The sequence below is a fragment of the Lipophrys pholis genome (assembly GCF_963383615.2).
Source record: "Lipophrys pholis genome assembly, chromosome: 12".
Lineage (NCBI taxonomy): Eukaryota > Metazoa > Chordata > Actinopteri > Blenniiformes > Blenniidae > Lipophrys > Lipophrys pholis.
The window spans coordinates 30,899,515-30,924,445 of NC_137641.1; the positions used below are offsets into that span (position 1 = coordinate 30,899,515).

At 42.5% G+C, this 24,931-nt stretch overlaps 1 protein-coding gene across 1 annotated transcript in view; it reads left to right on the plus strand.

Annotated features, from left to right (window-relative positions):
- Positions 1-24,931, plus strand: part of ric1 (RIC1 homolog, RAB6A GEF complex partner 1) — a 44,495-nt gene that overhangs the window by 3,058 nt on the left and 16,506 nt on the right. Inside the window, exons 2-5 of the mRNA XM_080476936.1 lie at positions 7,458-7,565; positions 19,022-19,101; positions 20,774-20,881; positions 24,110-24,255. Of these exons, the coding sequence (XP_080333062.1) occupies positions 7,458-7,565; positions 19,022-19,101; positions 20,774-20,881; positions 24,110-24,255 (442 nt within the window). The remainder of the gene's footprint in view (positions 1-7,457; positions 7,566-19,021; positions 19,102-20,773; positions 20,882-24,109; positions 24,256-24,931) is intronic.

A 24,931-nucleotide genomic window follows, 5' to 3' on the forward strand; every position in this document is an offset into this window, starting at 1 on the left:
GTTTATGTCCCATTTCTAACCTGAGTAAAGGAGCTCTGGGTGTGTTGCTTCGTTCCTCTATAGAATATTGTTCACATTGAGAGCTACACTTCCTCAGCATTGTGTGTGGTGGTTCTTTTTGCATCTCATTGTGGGCCTTCACAATAAGACTCCAGTAATACACCTCCGTGTCCAAGGAAGTTCAAACGTTAGTGGTATTTGATGAAATGTACTTGGAATCCAAAAAAAGGGTTCCTGTGTGTTTTGTTTCCACCGCAGCCTGAAGTCCAGGTCGGGTTCATGCCAGTCGGGTTGGAGATGAAGTGAAAATGCTCTACGCCTTCAGTCCAGGCAATGCGATAAGTAAAAGAGCAAAGTTTCACAGTGGAGACGTCGTAAAAGTGACGGGGAATGCCGGCATCCTCATCTGATGGACCGTAAACATGGAGGCGGTTCAACTCGGGCTGTTTTCGATTTCAGCTTTATTGCATCATAAACCAGTTCATTGATGGAACAATGGAAGAGAGACAAGCCCCCCAGAGCAGCTCTGGTCTGAGAGACCGAAGAGGTTCGATTAAACCTCCGTGGACCCGGGACTGCACATTATCTAGCAGCGCTGTCCACTGTCACTAAACACACACTTGATTGGATCATGCTAACGTCTTTGGACGATGAGATTTCTTCTAAATAACAGTGCTCTTTCTCTCGCCCTCAATCTACAGCAACTCTGATTGGACCTTTGTTTGTGTCTGTAGAAGTGGAGCAGTTTCTTGGCTTGGCCATTTCAAACAAAAATCTTTGTGCTTCTGACTCTGCCTTGTGGCCACCGTGTATGGAGGAGTTACGGCTGTCGATCGAATAACATTTTAACATTTTCTTTGCATATTGGGGCTTTATTTACACCACAGTGTTGCTCCCAGCTGCTAAAAACCTAACTCTCCTGAAAGCTGCTACTGCCACTGGTCACCGCGGCCGTAGTAACTAGTAGTTCTGCACATGCTCAGTAGAGACAATCAGAACAAAGTTTCCTCCGTCGTGTCGTGACTCCTAGTCCAGATTCCAGATTGGTGCTTTTATTGTGACAGTCACCATAATAATTTAGCTCTGTATTGTGTGGCTCTTGTCTTAATGCACAAAATTCCTGCGATGGTTCCTCATACTGGAGGAAAGTTCCATGCAGCGATCGTTTTGAGATTTAGTAAAGAAATAAAACCATCCCCCCCCCCCAAACCCCCCCAAAAAAACACCCAGTTAACAAACCGGTGACGACAATAAAACATCAGTCTGCTGCTGTAGTCAAACCGACACATCAGTCTTCGCTCTGTAGTCCAGATTTAAGTTCCTGAGGGATTTTCAAGTAGAAGAAACGGCTGCAGAGTTCCTCCCAAACTCCACGAGAGAAACCGACTGGAGGAAGATTCACTAAAACTTTTTCTTTAAATGAAATCTTTCCCAGCATCTCACACCTTCTCATTTCTCCTGGATCAGCCGTTAACTAGTGAAAGTCTCACGTTCAACCAGAGTTTACTACCGAGTGCGAGGTGGAGGAGGAGCGAATTTCACTTTGAATGCAATAGAAGTGACGTCTCACCGAGGTGGGATACAGATCCCCCCCCCCACCCCCCACCCCCACCCCCCACCCCCACTGCCCTGGTGTAAATAACACCCAGGACTTGCAGTACTTTAGGCAGTTGTGAAAGCAAGAGTGATTCAGAGAATAGTAATATTTTTATCACCTTTTGTCTTCCTAACAGGAACAGGTTCTCCTCGGTCTGCCGGCAGCTTCTTTCCAAACCTAAACAACCTGTTGATAAGAACCAAAGAAATCCGGTTATGAATTTAGAACCCTTTAACGCGACGGCGTTTTGAAAACGCATCGTTGTTGCATTTCTGTTTCAGAAAGGTTTCGTGTTTACGTTGCAATGATTTGAAAACGTCCGTTTACACGTAAAATGGTCGAAATGCTGAAAACGATGTAGTTCGCCTGCCAGCCCACTAGTTGGTGCTGGTGGTTTCCGTGGAGACGGAGTCAGAGCATTTTCAAAAAAGTTCTACCTTGGTAGTCATTTTATAAAAGTGGTGTTTTCGGTGGCTCAGTGTGAGCATCACCCCAAAAACACAACGGAAGTTTCCTGTCTTCACGTGAAAACATTGTCGTGTAAACCTCCAACAGGGAAGCCAATCAGTGAAGGGGACGTAAAGGTGTTTCTTAGAAAGAAATCCGATAAGGGGATGATTGACCCATTTCAGAAGTGTGTGTGAAGACGTCAGGTTCTATTGTTCCAGCCGTTTATCTGTACCTCAGCGTTATCAGGTTTTCGTGAACACGGGCTCAGTGGCGCCACCTTTTGTCTTTTGGATCTAGAATAACAACCTGACCGCATTAACATAAAGCTGAGTACCATTTTAAAAAGTTTGACTTTATCCTTGTTCCTTTTCCTGCCGGATCTATTGAACACTGAAGCATAATGCAGCCGAGCACTTTCACACAGGACCTCGAGCGTTCTGCTGGAGTTCTGCTTCTCCAGACATGGACTGGATTTGTTTTGAGATTGTTTCTCGGCAGAAAGGTCCGATTGTTTTCTCTCATTTTCTCCGAGATCTTTTTGAGAGCCGGACCTTTGGATTTGATGCCCCGCGGCCTCCGGGCTCATTGTTTACAGCAGCCTGTATATTATTGAATTGCAGCAACAATGGATGGGGTCACTGCTGATTTCCTCAGGCTCACACAGGATGCCAACATGTTTTGCTTCCCCTCCTTTCTTAAGGGCTTCGCCTGGCTTTAGAATCGCCGAGGCATCCAGGAAGAAGGAATGTCTCAGCTCCTTCCTCCTGACACGCACCTTTCACATCTGCTCGCTCCATCATGTGAACCTGAACCCCGACTCTTCTACTGCGCCGTGCTGCAGCCCTTTTCCACAGGAACGCTCCGTTTCTCAAATAAGAACATGCATTATACGGGGAAACGGCTTAGTGCTCCTAAATTAGACACAGTGTGGGCAGTGAATTATGTCAGTATCATTATATAATAACAGCATTTAGTCTCTTTAGGCCAGCTTATGTCTTATAGCAGAGAGTAGCTTTGTTATATGTGAAAATGTCTTCTAATATTCACATCAAACATTCACTGCTTGTTTCTTACCTTCAACAACGAAAGTTACGTTTTTGTCTGTGTGTATTTATTTATTGGTATGTATGTATGTATGTATGTATGTATGTATGTATGTATGTATGTATGTATGTATGTATGTATGTATGTATTTTACCAGCTTTTTGCAAAAGCTATTGTCCTAAATTTGAATGAACTTTTCAGGGATGATTTGTGTTTATCTAAGGATGGTGAGAGTGACTGGGTCAAAGGTCATGGTCAAAAACATACTTTTGTCATAACGCGGTCAGTTTTAATCCGTCTGATGTCAAACCAACGCCAAAATATTCCGTTTTAATTCTCTATCCTCTGATGGGCCACATGGTGCAGTGACATCATCACCCTGGTTCACGGTTGGGGGTCAAAGGTTGGGGTGTCACACCAAATTTATAAAATGTGTGTACATCCGTGTCAACCTTGTAATCCATTGGTTTCCAGATGTGGCGTTGGTGAAGGTCTGCGCTGTACTGGGTGCAGTTCTAGTTAAGTTCTGTTTTATGTGCGCCACCAGTTTGGTTCTGACCCGGGGGAGGTGGAGGCTGTGCCTAGCTGAGACCCCGCCCACATGACGAGCTGTTTCATCTAACTGCATCGTTTCTGTCCGATCATCCACGCGGCGCAACGTCTTAGGAGCCCGAAAACTTTTTTTTCTTTTTTTTTTGAAAATGGGTTCGAGAGTAGAGACATTTAAAAACGCCGCCTCAGCATTGATGTGTGGACAGACAAGGCACACATGGCTCAAAACAATGATGTCATTGCCCGGCCTCTCGACGCTATGACCTCACGATGTCACTTAACAACAACAATGGTGACTTCCTGCTCCAGGTGGAGCTGCAGAAGCTACGGATACTACGTGGTCTAATAAGGTGATATGTTGGATTTGTCAATGAGTCTGTTTAAAACAGTTTTGGCTGGAGGCTTTAGTCCTGTCGGTCGGTCGGTATTATTTGGCTCTGGGCTCTTGCGGACATGATCAGTGTTGCATGCTGAGTCTCACATACGATTGAAAGTAATTGTGTGCGTCACCGTTGATGCTCCTCTGGGATTCCTTCGGACTGCGTGTATTATGTTGGGCTGTAGATTAACCGCAGTCACTCCCTGCTCAGAACTCTGTTCAGGAGGAACTGTGTGTGCTGGCTGTTATTTATGCAAACTGAAGTCTTTCACGGTGGGGTACTGAACTGTACTCCCCAACGTTACAAACTAGAGTCTAACAACTAAAGAGGTTTCCACAAGATCCTGTTATCAACATATTTACATATATATATCACCTCGTCACACTCTGTTTAAAGCATTAGTGTTGACTCTCATGGCAGATCCAAACATGCTTAATAACCATCAATAAACACTGATTTGTCTAATTAATTGCTCAATTAATCCTCTAAATGACAACAAATTACTGCTGCAGCAGAACGCTTGAGTGTGCTTCAGGGAAACGGCAGTGACCAAGGAAACGGAGAGCACAGAGTTTTAATTTCACTCAGGAGTTACCCCCCCACAAACATGACTTACTGTCCTCCAAGCCCATTAGAGAAGAGCTTTAGATGATGAAGCCTGGTTCCATCATGATTTACTGGATATTTATGTTAGATAGTTCCAACATCTGCTTACCTTCCTTTAGCATTCAGCAGCTCTTTACCTCGTCTTTGGTCAGGGGGAAATAAAATCCAACCATTGGTTTACCAATCGGCCCCTAATTTGCAGTCGGTGTTACACTTATCACAGTCCATCACACTGCGGACATTGTTCACCTCCAGTTGAGCTGCTCTGCTGGGAGATTGACGTCAAGCTGCTATTAAGTGGTATCAGAGTGCTTCATTAGCGTTTGACCTGATCAGCACTTGGGCGTCCCCAGATTTCATCCTCACTTAAAGATTTAGTTGCTAAGTTACTCTAATGTGTATTTATAAACGTCAGAATGATTTATCACAGTGATAAAATGGGTTGCATTGGAATTAAAGTGGAATTTGTCCCATCAGGCGGTAGATTATAGCTGGTTAGTAAGAGCTGAGGTGTAACAGGTAGTTGGTTTTTATGGTTTATTCAGCTCGCTGGTAAACTTGAGCTTGCCACTGTACGATGACCAGTCCCCCCATTGATTCTACTCAGGCAGCGGCGGGCACTCCTGGTCCTGGAAGGACACATCCTGCATGTTTTTTTTATCAACTTCCTGCTTCAACAAACCTGAATCTAATGAATGTTTCAGCATGAACTTCCTCATTCACTCTTTGCAATCGAGGGTTTAGAAGCAGCGACGCCAAAACCACTTAGCACTGAAGCCCTCCTGGATGACGAGTGCCCACCTACGAGTTGGACTAATACTCTTAAAGGATCACACGCTTTAAATGAGGAGGTAGTCCGGTACCTTCTGTATGGGGATTACTTGTTGTTTTTGTAATGAAACCACACACACGTGTACAGAGAAGAGTATTCCATAAACATGAACAACAGGAGAACACGGACATTCTAGTAGACGGACCACCAAGTTGGATTGTTATTATGGTGACTGTCAAAATAAAAGTACCAAGTAGTTGTTATTGTCCAACTACTGCAGTATGTGCACCAGAACTATGCAGCACTCAGTTTCAGCCATTTACACCTTCCATTTACCGTTTAGTTGAGTTTTCAGTTGCTCTGAGCTCCGCTCAGGTGAAAACAGAAACACTAAACACTACCGAGTGTTTTCACTTAAATATAAAAGTACTTAATAGGTATTAATTTGCATAAATTGCAAATTCATTATAAAAGAACAAGCCACAAAGACATTAACGTCATCTATGTAGTGTTTGTATTTATAATAAATCATATCATTACCTAATATTATGGAGCCTATTAGGCACACACACACACACACACACACACACACACACACACACACACACACACACACACACACACACACACACACACACACACCCACCTTCCACTGAGCCGCTGCTCTGGTAAACTGTGAATTAACCACATTAGTTGGTTTCTTCTCGTTTTAGTTGAGGTTTGGGACTCCTGAAGAGCAGCGAGAGGCTTTCGTGTCTCAGCCCGTCTTGGCTTCATTGGCATAATTAAATTTTAATTCTATGAACTGGACACTGTAGGAAAGAAAAGCCGCTCTCTCGTTACACGCAGGAGGTATCACTGCTGCAAAGCTGGAATTACACGAGGCCCTCTGTACTTCTGTTACGTCTGTCGGTTTCTACACTCTGTCCTGGTTTGTCTGTCAGATCTGGGTGAAAGTAGAAGTCGTCGTCCTCTTTATCAAATTTGCCTTTCAAATAATCAGGCTTCAGAGGTATCTGCTTTTGTATTTCTATGTGTTGACAGGGCCTCCAGATAGACAAAACAAATCCGAAACAGGCATTTACCACAATCCCTGGCAGGACTGCTGCTAGAAATAACATTCATTCATGCTTGTGAAGGTGTGAGGCGCTGTCATCACTCACACAGGTGAAACTACACACCTCTGATGATTAGAATGAACCATAAATCCTCTGCAGGGACTTCCCAGGAGAGAGACCCCCACATTTCCAGGTGTCGAGGTTCTCTGATGTTCAGAAACAGGTTTTATTACCCGCGCTGTTCATCCCCGGATTTAGTCCTGATTTATTGTTCTTTGATGTTTAGTTTTTTTTGTTTTTTTTTCATCAAATTATTTTGCATTCAGTCAATATGGATCGCCGGGCGGTTTGGCCTGAAACAAAATCGATGAATTGGGGTTAGAAACATTTGAGTTTTGATTCGATTTTCGATTTTTTTAATCAATGCACTTAAAAATGACTGCAGACGTCAGATATATTGTCAAAAGTGTAATTGTATTACTGTGATTGTCCTCAGAGGAAATGTAAGGCCCCGTTTACACAACAACATTTTCAAGTGAAAGTTGAAAACTTTCGTCTTGTTTTGGAGTTGTTTAGTGTTCCCAGCCACTGAAACGCACGTTTCTGAAAATGGATTCCGATTTGGAACTTTTCTAAAACACTCTGTTTCCATGGAAAGGGGGGAAACGCAACTTTTTGAAACGCTGCTACTGTACATACTCATTAGGCAGTAGTGAATTGCTCCAATCACCTCATAAATGGACACGAAAAGCATCATTTTCATCGCCGTTTCTGCCGTTTCTCTGCAAACAGACCGTTTTCAAAATGTTGCCATGTAAACGGCAAATTTTACTAAAATGAAAACACAAAACCGATGCGTTTCCACGTTGTTGTGCACATTCGTTAATAAAGCACAAATTGTTTTAACTGAATTTGGTTTCTGAATCATTGAACTGATGTGGTTTAAACAGTTTGTTGGTGCCAAAGCTGATTCCTCTTTTCTTCGCCCCCGCCTGCAGCCCAGCGTCCTCATCGTCAGCTACATCGAGTCTGCAAAGGCGGCGGCCCAGTTCGGCTTCTACCAGAACGCAGAATGGAAACCCGACAACTCCATGATCGCTGTGGCGGTGAGTTAAAGAGCTCCGGGTTTGATCGCTCAGCCGACGTCATGCTTCAGGTCCTGTCAGTGTGAAATGCAGCCCAGCGACGGTTCAAGTAGAGTCGAGCTGCTCTGCGCCGTGAACATAGAGCACAAGAGAAATGGAGGTCACTGTTACATCTGATCACTTCCTGTTTTCTGCCCTCTATGATTTGTGCTCTCAGAAAACTTCATGTACTGCAGTATCAGTCAGTGGGGAAGAGAAGCTTCATGAACTGATTGCTGGGGTTGATCAGGACGCCGTCGCCAGCTTCCTGCTTGTAGTTGCAGTATTTCTCAGTAGATTGAGCAGGACGAATACCAAGTATTATACTGAACTCCACATGTGAGAACTGGAATCACGTGAAACAGATTCTGAGCTCTGCATGTTGCTGCTTTGCATATGGTGCCACCTTGTTTTAATTTATATTTCAGGTGTACAGAATACACAATTCTGTAGAAAACTGAAGGGAATGAAAACACGAGGCCGGATTGTAACACTTTGGATTAAGTTATCTGCTCCGTCTTTATAAATAAATTAGCTCTAAACATTTTTATAACATTTTAATTTGTTTCTATTGTTGTTATAGGCGCTCCGGTTTTACAAATGTGCGCTTTGGTTAAGTTATTGGAAGCTTTACCCTCCACTTGAAGGAAAAATATACGTATAATCCTGGGAAAAGGTATCCGTCTCCCCCCGGGAGACTTCGCCCTAAACCTTGACGGCCACTGATTTAAACTTGCAGCATCATTTGTCTCCTGATAATCACTAACTTTACTGGAAATCAACTTAAAAGTGATTTTTCAAAACATTTCTGGGCTCCTGATGTGTGTTTGGTTTATTTTTCCAGCTTTTCTAACGTAGAGCTCTTCCCTTTGTTAGTGTTTCTTTTACGTTTTAAAGCTGTTAAGAACACATTACTTCATTGTTTTCACACAGTCAATTAAAAAACTTGCCCATTAACTGAAGGCAGACGTGTCGTCACTCAACATTTCCCTCTTCCAGAAGCTCGCTGCCTAAATTAGGGGAACGTGTCGTAGCTCAGCCTGCAGTTTGTTGTAAAAGAAGATAAGATTGAAGGTAAACGGGTTCTTCAGTGACGTTCTGGGTCGTGAGCAAACTGACCTTTCACATTGGGATAATGTTTGTATGGAGCAGTTACTCTTTTACCTGGTCTACTGTATCCACACGCTTCGTCCTGGCTGACGCTCCATCGGTGTCACCAGCAGCTCTGCCGGCAGCTCTGCCAGCCTGAAACCAGAAAAATTGTCAAAATAGGAGACTCATTTCTCTGACGGACGTCGTGGGAAACACTTCCTGTTTAAAGGCCAAACTTTACTGCAACGAAAACGCAAACATGTGTTTTCACTTGAAACGAGGTGTTAACCGGGCCTCGGATAATGAGGAGCTTTTTGCTGGAGTTTTGTTGTTGATGGCATCATAATTAGAGAACCAGCAGGGAGACATTTCAGACATGCAGGACCAGAGTTGGACACCAGTTCTCTGTCATTTGACACCTTAGTCCTGACCTGCCGATCCAGTATTACAACTAGAGGAAGTCAGGAAACTTGGTTTTGATTGATTATTTCTTCCTTGTAACAATACGTCTCTTACCATTAGAAAGAATGATTATTTCCCACTTTTTAAATGGTGCCACTTTTGTAAAGAAGCAGCAGATACTCAAAACAGTTCTCAAAGGATTTGATCAATTTTCATGGGGGTTTTTCAGCTCATCCCACAAATGCATGTTGTAAAGTGGCACTATTGAAAATGTAAAATGTTTTATTGGTAGAACAGAAAATAATCAACCAAACTCACATTTCCTTCCATTTTGTGCTCGGTCTATATTATGACTAATCCGACCTCATTGTGTCGAATATCGGGGGGGAATGTATTTTCACAGCTCCACATTCAGAGGATTTTATTAGCCTCGTGGCGCAGAGTGTCCTTTAGGCTGCAGAGGACGTCGTGCTCCGAGTTATTTATTCCCAAGACGTGAATCTAAAATCACTCCCATCGAAGTGTAATCCCTGCTATCGGTCTGCGCTCTCCGTCTGCAAAGGACTCTGGTTTCAATAGGAGTTCAGAGAGCGAGCAGACGGACGCTGCATCTGCTGTGTGAACGCCTCCGAAGACGAAAAAGCAGCTCGAGTCAGGCTGTTTATCTGAGGCGACTCGTGTCTCTAAACAGGAAACCTATGAGGATGAATAAATGTAGAAAACCTAATTTCACTACTCCACCACTCCGATCGTAAATATCCTTGAAGTCGCTCCATGAGCTACAAGCAGTCTGGATCGTCAGCTGAGGTCTAAATCAAGCTCCGGGAAGCGACTGACATGTTGAGTAATCTCACATAAGATTACTGCCCGAGTCAGCATATGACTCAACCAGGGTTCAAAGGTCATGTGATCCGCTATGCAGGGGACGACCGCCAAGACATCAAAACAAGGTGCAAGCAGTGTTTGTTAAAAGCGCTCTACAAATAAAATGTAGTGTTTTCATTATTATTATTATTATTAAATGCTTCATCAGGATGATCAGCCGTTGCTCTGAGACTCCGTTCATCTTTGTTTGAATCGAGTGTTCAGAGTCAGAGAGCCGTCGGGGGTTAAAATGCAAGTTTAATGACTTAAATTCCCCAAGTGTGTAACTCGGCTTTCTGGCATTGACTTCAGTGTGAAATATCCACAGTCATGAAATACATGGATTTAAATACAGGCATTTAAATTAAAGTAAACAAATGTTTGTGAAACACTTTTTTCAACACAAACAAATCGTATTGTGCTTTAAGTCTCTATTTTCATACATTATTCAAATGAAACTGATCTTAGGAATTGCTGCAGTACATTATACAGTTATAAACAAAAGGGTTTTATACTGCAATACAGAGGTCATCGACTTTTAGAACAGTGTACTACTTCAAGGTTACTCTGTAATACAAAAGGTTGCTTGTTAAAAACTCCCTGACTAATTCGAGTTGCTCACTTCACCCTCAGTAACAACTAATCATTACATGTGACTTATGGTGGGAAACATAAACGCCTTGAGCCACTCTGTTCCACAATGAAACATCTGCTTAAGGTTTACACATTTCTAGGTGAAAATATTAAAAGCCTCTGTCTCCATTGAAACGGGAAACCCAACTTTCTGAAAACGCTCCGACTATTAACATTTCAGTATTATGTCGACACTGTAAACTTGTTTTAAATACTGCTGCCAGGACGCACTTGTAAAAGACATTATTAACCTCACCGCTTATCAATTAAATAACAGGCTGCGAGGATTTGGGAATCAGTGTGTGGTTACCAAGCCACTATAGTCGACTTATTTAACGTTGGAACAAAGAAGAGAAAAAAATGTTTTCAGTCTGGATTTTCCTTGAGTTCTGGAATTCTGACGCCTCAGCAGTGTTTGAGGAAAGCCGCTGTCTCAGATACACTCACAGCTTCAGGTGTTTTACTTCTTCTACTTCTCACAATGCAAAAACCAATATCCAGTCACAACCACAGCAAGCGCTCAAGCAGCTCAGAAATATGGCCTGACATATCGTTAGGTTTTAATATTTTGATCTTAAATGTCCTGCTTGAGAAAACTAATGAAAATGTCAAAGCTGTAGACTGGCCGAGCTGTTTTGAGCAAATACTCCAGTTTGCATAATCCTGCATGGAAATCCTGCCAAGTTGTTGAGAAGTCAGTGTGGCAGCAGGATGCATATATTTGTCCCAAAACGCCGCCTCTTGTCCTCGGAGCCGTTTTGCTGAACAGGCTGTGTCAGGTCTGCATGAAGCCACCGGGAAATACACACAAAACACACAAAGACGGCAGTTTCTCAGTAGAAAAAACATTTATCTTTTTGTTGAACTGAATGCTTTAGGCAGACATGAAGGCAAACAAAGTATTGGTCATATATGACATGTACATCAACCAGACGAGGAGTTATTCCCAATGATAATGCAGTAAAGGAGGTCAGGATGTAGGGATACTGCATGTGTTGTACTTCTTTGAGGGAAAGAAAAGCACAATAAATAAGTTTGAACTGAATTTTGAAGTGAATCAAACCATGAGTGTTACTGGTAAGACAGTTGCTGGACCTTAACACTGATGGAGTAGTTTGAGAAATATTTCACATTTACACGGCAACATTTTGAAAACGCTGTCTGTTTACGGGAAAACGGGAGGAACGCTGAAAACAATGGAGCATGCCAGGCCACTAGTTGGTGCTGTTGTTTGTTTTTGTAATGAAACCACACACACACACACACACACACACACACACACACACACACACACACACACACACACACACACACACACACACACACACACACAGCAGAGAGCACTGGGAGGACACGGACATTCTAGTGGACGGACCACCAAGTTGGATTGTTATTATGGTGACCGTCTAAATAGAACTAGTGAAACCCAGGAGAATGTGAACTGGGACTCACACGACGGAGGGAACTTTGTTCTGATTGTCTGTCTGCTCACACGTGTGCAGTAAGAACTGTTTTCTACGGCCACGGTGCCCATGTGCAGCAGCAACGTTTCAGAAAAGTTGTGTTTTCAGTGTCTCCGAGCGCCGCTGTCGTCTAAACGGACCCCCAAAACGGAAAGACTTCACTTGAAAACGTTGTGTAATCTCTGCTTTCAGAGAAAAACCCTCCAACGTTGCTTTTTATTTCCAGTGGACCCCCTCCTTTTTAGGTGAAATCTGTTAGAAAACCCACCACCAGTCTTATATGTATATCGTCTTATATCATCACCAATATGAATAGTTTTGTTTGTTTCAGAGCTTTTCAAACAGGAAGGATTGCTCTGAATGCGTCTGGGGAAGCAGTCTGTCAAACACGACAACCACCAGGTGTCAAGTTAAAAATGGAACTCGCATGCTGCGTTCATACGCACAGAAATCAGTGGGAAGTTGGGATGTTCCTTCGTTAAATCAAGACTAAAAAAACAGAAAATATAGCGTTCAATAGATGGTCAAAAGTTAACACCAGGTATTAATTAATTAATTACAGTGTCTCTGAGTAAATGATGTCGAAATGGCCTAAGTGAGATTAACTAGTCCCCGAAAACAGCAGCAGCTGATGTTCTTTGCAGGTTAATATCGTTGAACAGAATAATCACATCCTCCTATGCGAGGATAAAAATGTGTTAATAAATCGTTTGTCGTTTCAAATGTGTTGTTTTTTTCTAGATTCCACTTCGATGAGACTCGGGTCACTAATTCATAATTAATCCCCTGCTGTAAAGGCTCCATGCTGGGAACAGTAGGGTGTGATGCATATTTTAGTTGATGAAATATTAAAACATTCTTTTAAATGTCACATTTGATGCCTCGTCTCTCAAGGTTTCTGCCGTTCAGTAAAACAGAATTTGCTCTAACTGTTGATTTCCACGTCCAACTAGCAGAGAGCTGCGACCTCCAGACGTCGGCTTCTCAATGAAACCTTCAAACGTAAACGCTGCATGGCAAGATAAGAAAACCAGCAGCAGCAGGATGTTCAGTACACGTTGAGTAAGAATACTTCCAGAGGACTCCAGCTTCCCATGATGTAGTATTTGTGTATAAAGTTTATTCAGAGTATTCACGAGTTCTTTGAAGCTTCGATCTTAAACCAAACCATTGGTTCTTCCGCCCTCATTAGTATTGTAGTTTAATTAGCAGTTAGCAGCCTACTGAACAATAAAGACTGCTGTTCCCACTTTCCTTACCAGCTGTTTCCCAGATGTTTGGCTGCTCACACACCCTCAGACCTCGAGGCAAACGTAATCAGCCCCTAAACCCTGGCCAGGACTATCTTTAGCTGTGTGAAGGAGAGTAGCCAGAGGTTACAGCCAAAGCCGTCGACCGAAGGAAGGCGTGCGTGTGTGTGTGTGTGTGTCTGTCTCAGTGTCTCATGAAAAGTGAAGTTCTTTAAAACGGGGGGAAATACTTCTTAGCGTGTAGCTGGTCTGCTGTGTGTTTTGGGATCCGTCCGAGGCCAAAATGTTCCCGTCTCTGTTTTTAGACTCTGGCGCAGCAGCTCTCAGGGAAAAAAAGAAAAAGTGTTTTCACCAGAGACTTCTTTCCCCCTCTACAAGAATTTGGTGCAGTTTTCACAATTGTCACACAGAGGAAGTTTATTTTAGTACTCCGCTTCAGTATCGTAGAAGGAAAAGAGTTTAAGGTTAAAGGGAAAAGCAATAGTCTGCCGGGTGAACGCAGTTGTGAGAAGTGAGGAACTGAATCCTGCGATTGGAGCGTCGACTCTTTCTGTTTTGTAAACAGAGATAACCTTCAGGTTTCAGCTAATACACACACACACACACACACACACACACACACACACACACACACACACACACACACACACACACGCACACACTCTAACAGCAGCATACATCAGTTCTGAAGTGAATTTAATTTGGATGCTGCATCAGAAAAGTTCCAGCTCTCCTCCCCTCCTGTGCTGCGGTGGATTTGTGTTAGAGTCCACTCCTTAAACACACAGAGGTGTTGTCTCAAGTCCGTCTTTAATAAATCCTCTGATATCGTCCCAATTATTCTCTGTGATTAACGTCATGCCGACTTCACCAACCGAACCTGCTGACTGTGCAGATGGCAGTGATCAATACTATGACTACACGTGACTAGTCTGGACAAAGCAGTGCAGCTCGCGCCAGTGTAGGACGGGGGTGTCCAACATAAAGCCTGAAAGACGCTCTAATCCCCACAAAACACCAGGAACCCTGGAAACATTTCAAGGAAAACATTGATATATTTTTTCAAACAGATATCCTGGCAGAGACGCTGTCATGAAACATAGTGACCTCACTGCTGTCAAACTGCCTCAAAGCCAAGCCGCTGAGCAACGGCGGTCCAGATCCCGTCTGTAACACCTCGTCTCCGGTCCTCCAGAAGGTCCTCAGGGAACCACAATGAAAGTTCTTTGTACATCTTTCCTGGACATTGCATGGACGTCCTTCTGGACGACGAGACGCAATGAAAAAAATACTAATAAATCATGACCCCACCTGGAATTGAACCCAAACCTCTTTTATAACTTTCCACTGGACCAACGTCACACTGGATAATCAGGTCACTTATATATAACAAGCTTAAAGATCTGCTGTGACCAGACCAACACGGTGCTCCAGAGAACATCCATTCATACAATATATTTAAGTGACATGCTTACAAAGTTATTGTAAGAATCAAAGTAATCTAGAGTGTGACGTTAGAGGGCCTAAACATGGCCTCATGTCTGTGCTTCATCCTGCATAATCTCAATTCCACCTGGAAGGGATGATTACTCTACCATGGATGGATGTTATACGTTTTAAACACTATAAACTATTTTCAGCATGTAAATATGAAACACTTTTTTAAAGCTTGCTCTTAATTACAATTATCAAAAGAACAGAAGCCTTTAACACTTAATAAATCCCCAGACATCAGCAGGTTCTAACAAAAAGACACAGTACAAACAGATGAAGACATTTATTGAGTTTAGGAAGAGAAAACTTTTCAAAACATCCACTGTACTCCCAGCAACACACCAGTTTGATAAAGATTGATAGCTATTGAACATAATTCTTCCCCGGTCAGGAAAAGATGGAGTCACTGAACGTAAAGGCATCGTCTGCAACCAACGCTCTCCAGAAGGTCATTATGGAGCCGTGGCTTGTTCACTTCAGGCTGCGAACAGCTTTCCAACCACCGAGACACACACACACACACACACACACACACACACACACACACACACACACACACACACACACACACACACACACACACACACACACTACAGTCGAGAGATACACATCTGTGCTGTGCCCTTGCACTGTTTATTCCTGTTTACAGAATGTTCCGGTAGCGTCCTTCTGTTTTCCGGCCTGCGCAGCATTCCTTCTGCGTTCGGGGTGTTTTCCTCCGCAGTGAGTCGCTGTGTGCATCACCAGCCTGGGGAAACTCTGCAGATGCACGCCGTCCTCTGCATGTGTGTTTGTGCAGCTTTAGGAACCTGTTTACACATGCAGAGTAGCTTCAGCTCACTTGTGCACCGTGTCGGTGCGTGTGCAATTTTTCTTGCTGACTTGGCACTTTCCCTGGTAAAGCTTTTGAACTGTAACATTTTGGTCTTTTTTCCCCCAAACTAGAGCCGTCAGCTGTTTTTTTTTCTTTTTCTCCATTTCTATTCATTTGTGCTTTTTAATGTTTCCATGCAGCATCAAGTCACATTTAATGGTAAAGGGAACTAAAAAAGATGAAGTGTTGCATGACGACAGATAAACAATGTTTACACTATCGTGACTATCTCTGAAATACTGAGGATACAGTATGTATTTGTGCTGTATTTCTAGAAGCAGTGAGGTTAAGCAGGACATCATAAAACACATTTCTATCCTCTAAAAGTTCTGATGAAGCTGAATTATTCTTTGAGAGTCTTTTTGAATCCGCTTTGCAGACTCAAGTATAAGATCTGCTGACAACACTGGGATTATTTAATCTCATCTGGTTTGGCCCTTACCTTCACAATAATAATAATAATAATATTCAAGACTGTATAATTCAGATGGACTTTGGCCAAATGTTTGTTTTATCGGCTCCCCTTTGTTCTCGCTGTCTCTAACCAATAAAACTGTCAGAGCAGTCGTGGCTGGAAAACTAATGCTAATTAGTGGGAAATCATTACCTCCGTCACTTTAGCTTTTATTTATTTACCTCCAGCTCCAACTCGGCCATCTCATGGTGGTTTAACAGAACCTCAGTGTAAATGATGTCCAATCAGCTTGGTTTGAGCTTTCCCATTCCTTCCCGTTAACATCCAGATGTTGAAAGTGTTTTGTGTATTTCTCCACTGAGTTTTGTCTTTTTGTTTTGTTGACCCTGTTTCCAGTCTCCAGATAAAGACTCGGTGAATGTCAGCAGCCATTCCTCTGGTTAAAGTCCCACTCGGCAGCTGATTATTTGTTTTTGTCAAATGGGAGATAAAATGTCTTAGTAGTGATTAAAGATACTTCACCAGCGGACCAGCGCTGACAAACCTCCCCTGATTGTACATGTATTCCAGACGATGAGGGATCTTAAAGCATGAAAACCTTTTGCACCTGTTAAGATTTGAATTCATGTTGATTACATTTGCAGACCTTAAATTCCAAAAATAAATCAATTTTAGTTTTAAATTCCACTAATCATCTTTTCATAATGATTTCTTGTCCAAAATAACCAGATAAAGAGACGTACAGTGAGGAACTGAGTCGTTTCTTTAAAAGATGTTCTGCTATAGTATCAATATTTTCCCATTACATTGAGATAGAATTATTATAGCTGTCAGTATCTCTTCTCTTAACCATTTCCTGGTTTTGTTTCACACATAACTGCATACTCCTTCAGTCCGCGGCCGTTCTGCCAGGCTGTGTGGTGTTGCTTTTCCTCCGGTGAAGTTCAGGGGCAAACTGATGGTTTTCCACCAATCATCTGCATGACTGATGATCAACCAGTCATGCAGATGAATTATGAGCAATTGCTTGTACTGCAGTTGGAGAGATGTGGACGGACAGACGAGCTCTGCGATCATACTGTTTATTGTCTTTCACTTTCTGTCGGGCCTGTGCACAAATCTCTGGCAGAGCCGTCAGAACGACCCGCTCGTACTAAAACTTTCATCCTAATGAGAAGTTTCTTATTGCTGTTTAAAGTTTGAATTAACCCATATTGTCTAATATTATCACGGAATTCGACATGCATACCTCTCTTTGCTATAGCTACTCAACCTTTTATGATATATATAAGATTCAAAAACCATCAGAAAGCAGATAAATCCATTTTTGTGGCCTATATAGTAGTTCTTACTGTAGTACCAGTGTCCGATCACAGACTAGATTAACATGAACTACCACCAGTAACAGACTGTCTAATAACTGCTAGAACATTTAAACAGCCATATAATCATAAACTCAGTCAATCCAGTCCTAAAAGGGTTAAATGATCAGACTCGTGTAATGACCTCAGGAGCTACCAACACAATATTATCACTGCAGTGAAACTTTCTTTCTTCTTTCTCTTTGTGGAAATGTTCCTGACTGAGACACGTCCTGCTCAGAATGAAACCTGCCGCCTGTATCAGCAGGTTTCTGCAGCGTTTAAGGTTGACGGCAGCATAAATAGTGCAGTCCCAGTTATTTACAGCTCAGTCGTCTACTAGAAGCCTAAATTAATTCATTTCAATGCTTCCCTCGCCGTGTATCTACGAAGCTTTCAAAGTGATTAATGAGTTCAGACTGTGCAAAATACCAGCGAGCTGCAATCCAATACAAACAACAGCAGTTTGATGTGTTGTCACATCATTAGGTTTGGTCCAGGCAGTAAATACGGCAGAACTGTAGTTTTCTGTGTGATCTACAACAAAAACTCACCTTTAAATTTCCTTTAAAAGTCTTGAAACTTTCTACAACAAAACATGTATATGAATATAAATAAATATGATTTTTATTTTATTTATTTATTTATTATTTCTAAAGACCTGCAGCTTAAAGGCTCCTACCAACTGTGTGATTTCTGCAGTTTTATCAGTTTGAGGAATTCTGCGTTCTCTTAACATGACCTTAACTAAGAATGAAGCGGTTCTTCTAGCAGCGACTGAAGATCCAGAATGCAGGCCTGATTTAAGTCCATCATTTGGTGTTGTGTTGATTTTATAGGTATTGGTCAGTCAGTTACCTCAGATGATATTTGGTCCCAAGTATTTACTTTGACACTCTGTGAAATTAGAATTTTTTTTTTTGTTAAGCCAGAACTAATATAGATATTTATCACAATTGCTTAATACCTCATCTGGGATAGACATAAAAGTACATCTATGCATCTTTTATAGTCCTTTATCCAACTGGAGGTCAGCGGGAGGGTCCCAGCTGAACACCTCAGACGTCCTGAGACTTAACGTTTTAACTGAACACACATCGTTTCTGCATTTTTGTTTCAGAAAAGTTTTAAAAAATCTGAACCTTAATACTGCAGACAGAAAGATGCAGATGAGGAAGTTCAAGCAGCACTCTTGTGTTTTTTTACTGCTGTTATTAATCCAACTATTTAAATAAAACATACTTCATTTAAATAAAAAAGTTCTACATCTGTAATTTGAAGCACTTAAATATTTTTAACAGCCTTTAAAAGACTTCAGACTTGCTCTGCTTGTGGCTTTTAATGATTATATTGATAATTACAGTTGAGTGATTTCTGTATTTTATTTCCTGCTCTGTCTGACCTGTTTCACTCGCGTCATGTCTGTCCTGATCTCCATTGTATTTTCAAACCTGTGTTATTTTACAGCCGAGCCTTTGTAGATTTTCTTCATTGTGACGTTGCGTCCGACGCTTCCTGTGTGCTCCAGTCACGGCTGGGCAGCTTTGTGTTTATCTCACTTTAATGACAGTGTTTTCTCTCTATCTTCAGACCGCCAAGGGCTACATCCTCCTGTTTGATGTGTTGGGTGGAGGCGACGACAAGTATCTCTACCAGCCAGTCTACGCAAAGTGAGCGCAGCACCCAATGGAAACAGAGAGAGAAGCATCTCCACAACACAAATCATATGAGAGGTTTAAAACACAACGGAGTCGTGTTTGTTCAACGGCTTGATAGAAAGTGTTTCTGCTCTCTCAACACTACGGAGGATCTACTGATAAATCTTGATGCGTTCAGGGGCATCACGTAACTCCGCCCATCCACATGTTAACAAGCTGTGGGGTTCACTCAGTAGTGAGTCTACGTGCTAAACATGACTAGAATATGACTGATACAGTCGTCAGCTGGAACGCTGGCTGAAGGAAATGACGTCATTTTGTTCGGCGGGACCCCGGAGTGCTGAACTTTCTTCTTATTATTATTATTGAGTATGATTCGACCTTTAGCTGCTCTATAGCAGGAAAAACTCTTATGTTTATAAGTCATTTTCATTTGATTTTCAGTCCAGACTATTTAGCAGGTTTTCTAATGATTAAGGCTTAAAAAAAAAAAGATAAAGTAGTTTCTCCAACTCAAAATGGTTAAAAACACAACCAGGTTAAGATGGTGACTGAAACCGTTGAGTCACGGCTGCAGCAGATTAGTTGACGGCGTTGTGGCCATGGTTATGGTCCAGAGTTTATTCTCATGGAGTTGTCAGTCCTGAAGCTGTCTGCTCGGCGACTTTCAGGAAAATAAGACGTCTGCAAGCGTTTAGATTCAAGTTTCCACTCGGGTGTCACGGTTTGATTGGTCAGCGACGTATATAGTGTCATGTTAACTGATGACCACACATCAGTTGTGACGGATCGACCCTTTTCTAACTTAATCATATAAATCTGGATTTAAAGCTGGCTTGTCGTCTTGTCTTCTCACTCCTGAGCCGTCACATGACGACGTCGCGTCCCAAACCTTTAGCTGTCGTCTCCCTAAACAACAGTTAAGAGGAACCTTAAAGCCTACTATTAGTTTTAAATTATAATTTTAAATTTAGTCTTTTGAATAATTTAATTTGTGCCCACTTGTCTGAAATGAACTTTTCAATTAATTTCAATTGAAAATTCAACCACACATATTTACATCCTGGACAAACAGTCATTATTTGGACAATACATGTATTATGTTTACCCACTATAGGCCCTTAGGTGCAGCAGATTTATGAAGAATTTTACGACGGTAATTAAACTAAAACCGTTGCTATTTATAGATACAGTGTGATACCTTATTATTATCACTCAACCCTCGAACCCAATGGCATTTTTTTATAGGTTTGACTTTGTGCAATTTCTCATCAAATTTTAAATGGGGGGGGGGGGATTGTGCTCATTATTGCTCACAATGTGGATGTTAGTGGACCAAAACTACAGCAAAGTGAAGCGGTCTAAAAACTCTGGGAAATCCTCAGGGGTATGTTTTCTTCACTGACACACACACACACACACACACACACACACACACACACACACACACACACACACACACACACACACACACACACACACACACACACACACACACAGTTAGTGAGGCACGCAGTGTGTGTGGACATTCCTCGACAACATACCAACACAGGTTGGGCAAGTCAGAGCCTATCCCGTCATCTCTTTCAGCTCCGCCGGTTGAGAATATAAGTGCAGGTGTTTTATTTTTTTACCGTTTTCAGGCGGTTTGTTTGCACGTTGATGAAAGCGACTGTTTCCACAGAGGAAGTCCTCGGGTGAAAGTGACCCCGGGCTATAAGGAGGAGCAGTGCGCCCCGGCTCTGTCCTTAGAGATGAAGAAACCAGTGGATCTGGAGGCTCCCATTACCAGGTACACTCTCCTCTGATCTGTGTGAGTCATCACAGCAGAGGCACACACACACACACACACACACACACACACACACACACACACACGAAAGAGTCGCTCAGGCAGCATCTTATTCCTTCTGCTTCCTGCAGAACTGTAAGAGGTGAGGGAGTTTTCTCTACAAGCAGCTTTTTCCCCTGGATTCACAATTTTGTTTTTTATTTTTTTGTCGTCATTTAACATCATTAATCTGGAGTCTCGTAGATTAAACACAGACGGGATGTGCTTCATTATGTAAGCATTCACAAATGCCTCCGTTTTTCGGTCGACCCAGGCAAAAGTTTACACAAGAACAATCAACTGGAAGGGTCTTTTCCTTTCAGAAAGATTTCACGTTTCAGCACAGAAATGCTGAAACTGTTGTAGTTTGCATGCCGGGCCACTAGTTGCTGCTGTGTTTTGTTTTGTTTTTTGTAATACAACCACGCAGGCAGGTATGCAGAGAATAACGATGTAAATATTCACGACTGACCCACTCTGCCACGAAGAAATACGTCTCATGTTCATGTATGTGATAAAAATACAATTTAATATAGAAATACTGTTGAATTCATAAGCATTAGCAGCACTCAGCGTTATTGGTGTAGTTCTACTTGCTGTATGTGGCCTCTGAAGTAAAATGTGTTCCACACCCCTGAGTTCAAACTTCAGATTTTATAAACTTGTCCTCCACATTCCATCCCACGCCTCCACGTTACGATTCAGGGAGAATGTTTCCTCTGCTGAGAGGAGCGTGACGGACAGACGACAGGAGGCAGTTTAATGATGATTGACTGAAGAAAGCTTGTTTGATTCCACTGTTGGCTGGACTGAGTGTTTCCTGGAGCGTCTCTGATTCAAATTGGCCTCAAATTGACTTTTTCTGGATTTGCCTGAATAATCCGGGGACGTTTGGAGAGACAAATATGCTGAAGAGCCACCGTGGCTTTGTTGACTGTAGCATGAGATTGATGGTTCGTCCTGTTCCCCTGTGAGCACGTTTTAGTCCTCCTGTTGGTTCTCCGAGGCCTGAAGCCTTTTCAATCCACCGAGGTTTTCACAGCCACCATATGAAAACATGCAGGCTGCTCTACATGCCCCTGAACACGCAGGCTGCTCTACATGTCCCTGAACACGCAGGCTGCTCTTCATGCCCCTGAACACGCAGGCTGCTCTACATGCCCCTGAACACGCAGGCTGCTCTTCATGCCCCTGAACACGCAGGCTGCTCTACATGCCCCTGAACACGCAGGCTGCTCTTCATGCCCCTGAACACGCAGGCTGCTCTACATGCCCCTGAACACGCAGGCTGCTCTACATGCCCCTGAACACGCAGGCTGCTCTTCATGCCCCTGAACACGCAGGCTGCTCTACATGCCCCTGAACACGCAGGCTGCTCTTCATGCCCCTGAACACGCAGGCTGCTCTACATGCCCCTGAACACGCCGGCTGCTCTACATGCCCCTGAACACGCCGGCTGCTCTACATGCTGTATTTCTGCCCACAAGCTTTAGCGTGTGTAGAGGCCATTCTCAAACCAGGCATGTTCTTGCTGTAAGGTGGGAGTTCTAACCACTGAACAATCCATAAAACTCGGGCCGGAGCGATTTGACCTAAAAAACACATTAAGATTTTTTTAAAGAAAATTTCGAGTTTGGATTTGATTTTTTCAATGTTTCTTCTCAATGCACTTATAAATGACTGCAGACATCAGAGATGTTGTCAAATATGCAACTTTATTGCTGTGATTGTCCTCAGAGTTAAAATGCATATATACAACAAAATAAAAAGTAAACGAGGCTCCGTCATTTAATAAATTCAAGCTTTAATCAGGTTTAAGCAAAAGTGCAACAGCAGCTACAGAAATGATCTATTTGTTGGAAAAGATCCAGAAATGAATTGCGACGCAGTGAATTCCACCTCCTTCCTGTTGATTTGAACGTGGCTCCTCGTCTCCCACACTCCCACCAGCTTTGCTGACAGCCATTGTCTCCCCGTCACTCTTTGGTTTTTTGTCCGTCTTTTTGTTGGGTCTTTTTTGTATTGCACGCGTCCTTCAACGTCCCCGCCGCCGCTCGGCTCTCCACGCAGCTTTACAGGCTGGATGGGAAGCCGGGCGAGTGAGTGGGCGCCGCCTCCTCCTCCTCCTCCTCCTCCTCCTCCTCCTCCTCCTCCTCCTCGTACCATCGTGCCATCTTCAGCGACAAATCTCTGACTTGTTGGAGGACAATGAAGTTGTTTTTTTGAACACAAACGTGTGTGTGTGTGTGTGTGTGTGTGTGTGTGTGTGTGTGTGTGTGTGTGTGTGTGTGTGTGTGTGTGTGTGTGTGTGTGTGTGTGTGTGTGTGTGTGTGTGTGTGCGTGTGTGTGTGTGTGCGTGTGTGTGTGTGTGTGTGTGTGATCACAGCTGGATGATGAATAGTCCTCTGTTATCTTGCCCCCCTCCCCCCTCCCCCTTTTTGTTCTGTACTCAATCAATCTTTCAATCAAGTTTTGTGCAATATGGAAACTATGACCTGTTACGATAATCTTTGGCATTCTGGGATTAATAATCCCAGAAAATCCACTCAAAATCCAAAGTGTCAATACCAACGACAACTTCAGTGTATTTTCAATTATTTTGCCTTTTATATAAAAACTGATTCTTGCCTCCAGTTTAGAAGAATCTGAGACTTTTTTTTTTATCTAAAAATGTCTATTTTGAGATGCTGTGGTTTTTTTCATGGCTTATCAGCATAAATGATAAAAGGAATAAAACAAAAAAGGCTTAAATATTTTATACTTGAAATGAAAAAAGGAGACAAAAGGGACGTCTGAGCCAGTGAACGGAAACAAAACCAATAAGAAGTGGGTAAAATAGGGAAGAAGATATAACTACATAATTAGAATAAAATGAATGTGTATTTCTAAAACGGTGTCATATATCCTTTTTTATTTTACAGTACCTGATGGAGAAGGGTTGGTATTTAATATTTGTACTATGTATGTTTCACATATTACATTTGTCCTTATTTTATATTTGTCAATAATAAAGGCAAAAGAAGAAAATGTTAACTAATAAAAGAATAAAAATGGTTTAAAAATAGATTACTAGACTAATACAAGGCAGAGAGATGAGCACTTTTCCATGAAACTGATGTTTTGTCCTCAATTCTCCTTTGTTTTGAAAGAAAAAGCTTATTTCTGATGTCTTCTTCTTCCTGCCACCAGTTTGCACTCGCTGCAGGAGGACTTGCTGGTTTGCACTGCAGACGGTTATCTTCACGTGCTGCACTGGGACGGGCTGGCCAGCAACGGACGCAAAGCCATCTGCCTGACCAGCATCCCCTTCTCCCTGGACCTGCAGTCTGCCCGGGGTGAGGCTCCTGCAGCTGCTGCATTATGGCTGGTTTTACAAACTCACCCTCACAGCGTGGCTTTGAGCAAAATCTCAACTCCGGTCTCACGTTTGTGTCGTGTCAACTGCTCATCCGAAAGTTTTTAGAAAAAAATCAAAATTTTCCTTAAAATGTTAACAATAGGTTTGGTGGTTTGGCACCCTGCTCTAGGAGGAGGAACGGGTCAATTTCCCCCGAACTTATTCATGAAAATAATTGGTAGGCATAACAATCGTTCAGTCTACCATGATATTGAAGATATTCCTATTAGGGAAGAGAATGTCGTTTCTATAAAGAGGCTGAAGTGTGAGAACTAGATGTTCCACCTCTTGGAAGGTAAAGATGCGTCTGTGAAGAGATCTGAGGTTTGAACAGGATGTTTGACGGCAGCTAGTTCCTATAAAACACATCAAATCAACTCGGTATTAAAGATACGGTCGATAAAGAAGCTTCTGGATGCAACCGAGTCCTCACTGGAAATCTTACATTTAGTGCAACTTCATTTATTTATTTATTTTTATTACCAAAAACTAAAGAAACGTGCTCAGATTTTACTTTTTTTTTTAATATTGAGAGTTAAAAAAACTAAAAACCTGTTGAATTGTGTGTGTGTGTGTGTGTGTGTGTGTGTGTGTGTGTGTGTGTGTGTGTGTGT